Source organism: Geospiza fortis, unplaced genomic scaffold (assembly GCF_000277835.1).
Source record: "Geospiza fortis unplaced genomic scaffold, GeoFor_1.0 scaffold166, whole genome shotgun sequence".
NCBI classification, from domain to species: domain Eukaryota; kingdom Metazoa; phylum Chordata; class Aves; order Passeriformes; family Thraupidae; genus Geospiza; species Geospiza fortis.
The window spans coordinates 9,974,045-9,978,925 of NW_005054310.1; the positions used below are offsets into that span (position 1 = coordinate 9,974,045).

Genomic DNA, 4,881 nt, shown 5'->3' on the forward strand with positions numbered 1-4,881 from the left:
TGATTATAATGAAAAGCATGTTGGAACTGCTTCCCACTTGACAAGAAAAAAAACATTTTAGGATGAAGCTTTTTCTCTTCTGCTGGGAATTCTATCTCTGTTGGTTTGGAAACAGGTAGGGATTGCCTTTGCCAAGTCATGCTCCACAGAGGAACATTTCCAATTTTTTTTTTAATGAACTGTCAGAAATTGCATTACTTTGTCGAAGACTGAAGAATAGTTGCATTCTTTTTGAAGACAAAAAATGCTGTATCTAAAGTATATATTGACACATGAATGCAGAATTTCATGTTTACCTAAAACAATGATGTTAAGTTTACATCACCTTAGAACTAGATTATACTATTAATTGTATGAAGCCCTAAGGATTAATTCCATTTATTTTTCAAAAGGCATAAGAAGTCATGCAGAGTATGAATGGTAAATGTTAACGTGCTGTACCTGTGTATCCCTCTTTTGACAGCAACAAGGGCAAAGCTAACTGCGCAAGTCATCTGTGGCAAGGAGCACTGGGAGACGGCTAAAAGACAGTGACAATGTCTTTAAACTGGCGGACACTTCCTACTCGACTTGGAGTTGTTAAAGCAAACTGCAGAGGACTCGCATGCCTCTTGGTCATCACCGTGAGTGTTTGTGGCAGTGCCCCAGGGATGTGTCCAGCAGCCTGCATCTGTGCCAGTGATATCGTAAGCTGCACTAATAAGAACCTCACTCGAGTGCCAGGAAATCTTTATAAATGTATGAAAAGGCTGGATCTGAGTTATAACAGAATTGGGATTTTGGAACCTGAATGGGTCCCAGTGCTGTCAGAGAAACTGAACACTTTAATAGTCAATCATAATAGCATTAGCAGCATTAGCACTGGAAGCTTTTCCACAACTCCAAATCTGAAGTATCTGGACTTGTCATCCAACAGCCTGAAAACACTGGGCAGCCCTGTGTTTCAGGAGCTAAAGGAGTTGGAGGTTCTCCTGCTGTACAACAATCAAATAACACAGATCGAGTCTTTAGCCTTTGGAGGATTGTACAAATTACAGAAACTGTACCTAAGCTACAACTTGGTCTCGCATTTCCCACTGGACTTATATGTTGGAAAACATAAACTGACAGACCTTGTGTTGCTGGACATTTCCTTTAATCACATCCAGACGATGCCTGTTCAGCGCCTGAGTTCAGTGCCAGCCAAACAACTTAGTGGAATTTATCTTCATGGCAACCCATTCTATTGTGACTGTGTCCTGTACTCCATGCTAGTCTTCTGGTATCAAAGGCATTTCAGCTCAGTCATGGACTTCAAAAATGAGTACAGCTGTTTGTTGCAGTCAAACCCAAGTGATGATAATACACTGCCTTTACTGCACGACAGCATTATGAATTGCTCTGAAAGTACCATCAACAGCTCTTTCCAGGCCTTTGGGTTTATTCATGATGCCCAGGTTGGTGACAGGCTGATTGTACACTGTGACAGCAGAATCAGCGATATGGGCACACAGTTTGTTTGGGTTAGTCCAGACAATAGATTGCTGGAGCCAGACAGGGACACCGATAACTTCAAGGTGTTTCCTAATGGCAGCCTGGAGATAACAGATGCCCAGCTAGAGAACTCAGGGCTGTATTCCTGCATCGCAATAAATAAGAAAAGACTATTAAATGAAACCATAGAGGTCAGAATAAATGTTAGCAATTTCACAGTGAACAGGTCCCACGCTCATGAAGCATTTAATACAGCTTTTACCACCCTTGCTGCCTGTGTGGCCAGTATTATTTTAGTGCTGCTGTATCTCTATCTGACCCCCTGCCCATGTCAATGTAAAGCAAAAAAGAGGAAGAGGAAGCTGAACCAAAGCAGTGCTCACCCGTCCATACTGAATTCCACACTGCCGCAGGAGCTGCCGGCCGACGAGAAGAAGGCTAGCACTGGTAAACGGGTGGTTTTCCTGGAACCCGTGCACGAACCAAAACAGAGTCAGAATGGGAAAGTAAAACTGTTCCCCAATGACAGTGTCATTACAGAGAGCATCTTAAAAACTACTCGAACAAAATCCGACTCTGACTCTGTCAACTCTGTGTTCTCAGATACGCCTTTCATGCCGCCAGCTTAGTTTGCTGCCTGTGTTTGTATCGTGCAGTTCCATTTCTGAATACCTCCTTTGCCTGTAGCAAACCATCAGGACAAACAAATAAAAAGAGATAAAATGTTTTAAAAAAAGGTATGTTTTGTCAGTCCTTGAACTGTGTCTCCTCTCTGTACAAGCCATGCAACAGTGATAGCTCGTTCGGGAAAAGCAGCTTGTCATTACTGTGAATGGTTTTAATGCAAGCTTAGCCTCAGTTTTACTCTCTGGTCCATGCACAGCAATTTCTCAATGCATGTTTAGAGACATTTCCAGTGCATACAGCTGACTCTGCAGAGGCAGAGGCTGACCCCTATGCAACACCCAGTCATGCTGATAACTCAGCTCTTCTGAAGTGTGCACAAAAGCAGCTTATGGCTAAGGAGAAAAATGTCCAGACTTCCTGCAATTCCTTTCATAAACTCATAAAATCTTTACATAAAATCACTACAGGAAAAAAATCATTATTTTTCTTGGATTGCTTGGCACAAAAGGATTGAATTTGCCACCAGAACACCTAGCAGCACTGGGTAAATATTTGTGGCTTTCAACTGATAACGTATTTGCAAATAATTGCTTGAAAACATTAAATGAGGAGCATCATAATAACATAGTCATGAGATTACTTGTGAAATGTGTTTGTATTTGTTTATAAATGTTTAATGTAATGAAAACAGGTAAAAGTTGATATGCTACCTTTGCAGTTGCCTCAGTCAAAAAATGAAAGTTGTCAGGCATGAGGACATACAAATCAGCAGTAACTTTTTAAGCTGTGATAACTGGATTAATTATAACCAATTGTCTTAACCTCTACTTCTCACTGTATGCTTAGCATCACATGTGGTAAACAAATCTGCCACCATCACCAGGGCTTCTGCTTCATCTTAGGGGTGAGTGACTTCTCTTCAAAGATAATTGTGAAATCAGGGAAATTTTTTAATTATTTTTTTTCAGTGGCACACGGTTTCTGGAGCCTTATTAAACTTGATCCTAGAGTTTTTTCTTAAAAGAGGAAATGCAGTACTTGGACAAACTCATGAAAATATAAAAGACTTTACACACTCTACATTCAGAAAACACAGATTTTACCTAGACTTGGCCCTTTTCTGTATTTTACTGCTTTCTTTCTTGCATGTATTACAATCAAAGTTTATGAGTCTGGTAAAACTGACCTGGACTTGTTATGCAATATGGATTACATGAAGCATGTATTGTAATGAGCATTATGTTCTATTAGCTTTTTCGTTTTCCATTATATGTCCCCCCTTTTTTTTTAAGTTTGTTTACCTTGAGGCTGGGCTGGACTTTTCCAATCTTCCTCACATTGATAAGTAGCAACTTCAAAGGAGTTTCTCAAGTAATTGCAGCTTACCAAAGACAAGTAAATGGAGCATGTCTGTCTCATTCTGTTTTTGGGGGGAATATACTGAACGGATAAAGGATAAACTAAATCAGAATCAAAGGGCTACATGGTATGGCAACCGTAATTTATTTTCAAGCAGCTTACTGTGACAGCCACTTGCCATTTTTTGTGATTTATTTTGAGAGGCGTGTCGACATGTTAAAGCTTATATCTGGCTGAGCCAAAGCTATTGATTTGCTACGGAGAAATCCTGATGTAGCTAATTGTTTGAAGACAAGCTATCTTACAAACAGATTAGTTCAGGAAGCAGTGTCTCTGTGTTGTGTACAAAGTATGTGGAATCATAAAAAAGCTGAAGTCATTAACTCAGATTCAGGGAAATGGAAAATGGAAATTATTTTTCTAGGTAGAGGATAATAAATATTGAGGAGAGGAAGATGACCAGACCTTTGGGTCTTTTATTTGTACATTTATCTGTGTAAATTTAAAAATAGCTTCTGCTGTCAAGCAGGTTAGTGTCCCTTCATCTTTCATCTGTGTATATGCAGTAACTCAAAATCTATATTTTTACATATAAAGTGTGATGGAAAAACAGTGTCTTTGCTGAAATCAGGTTGAGTCATCTGTCACTGTGGCAAAGGTTTGACATTGTCTCCTTCTCAAAGACGTTTTCTTTCCCCCTACAATTTTACTAAGCTGCATGATTTCCTACCATCTCACATGTATGGTTGGTGAGCGAGTGGATGTCCTCTGTGTTGTGCAAGGAGATGATGGGTGACCCGGGGGCCAAAGGGCTGAAATGGTGGTGAGGCAGAGTGGGAGGCAGAGAGACAAGCACTCTGCAGACAGTTGTGCAGATCAGTTACAGCTCTGGGCAGATGTTACGCTCTCTTGTCATACATCAGGTTTATTGACCCAGATTTCAGTGTTTACACAAGAGCACGGTGGGTCAGTTCCAAATTGGGCAGAAAAAGGAAACAGGCAGTTGTCAGTATGGCTGGGAGGCTGACACACTTCTCCTTAGAGCTACAGCTGAGCAGGTGAACTCCACTGCTGTTTCCAGCGCGGGGCAGTGGGAGTATCATGTATCAAACTCACCGAGCATGTTATATCTCTTTGGTAGCCCTAAACAAAAAAAGGTAGAGAATGATCAGCCTTTCATCCACAGGGCTGCTGCCCTGCAGCAAAAGCATAGGGATTTGTGGGATCAGAGTAATCCTGACAGATGACTGGAGAAGCTGAGCATTGATCTAAACAGCAGATATTCACTGTGACTATTAACTGTCTGTATTTTACTGACTCCTTCAAAGTGCTCACAGTTGAAACTATGAGTATGAACAAGGTGGTAAAACAAAGCTTTTGAAAGAGATGGCTTTTTTGCTGCTTCTTTACATTATCAAAGCT

The 4,881-nt window shown here is 40.7% G+C and overlaps 1 protein-coding gene across 1 annotated transcript; it reads left to right on the forward strand.

Annotated features, from left to right (window-relative positions):
* The first annotated feature begins 466 nt into the window (after positions 1-466).
* On the forward strand, positions 467-2,209 carry AMIGO2 (adhesion molecule with Ig like domain 2). The gene has a single exon (XM_005419252.2). The coding sequence runs from the start codon at positions 537-539 to the stop codon at positions 2,100-2,102; it is 1,566 nt and encodes a 521-aa protein (XP_005419309.1). The 5' UTR covers positions 467-536; the 3' UTR covers positions 2,103-2,209.
* The last annotated feature ends 2,672 nt before the right edge of the window (positions 2,210-4,881 follow it).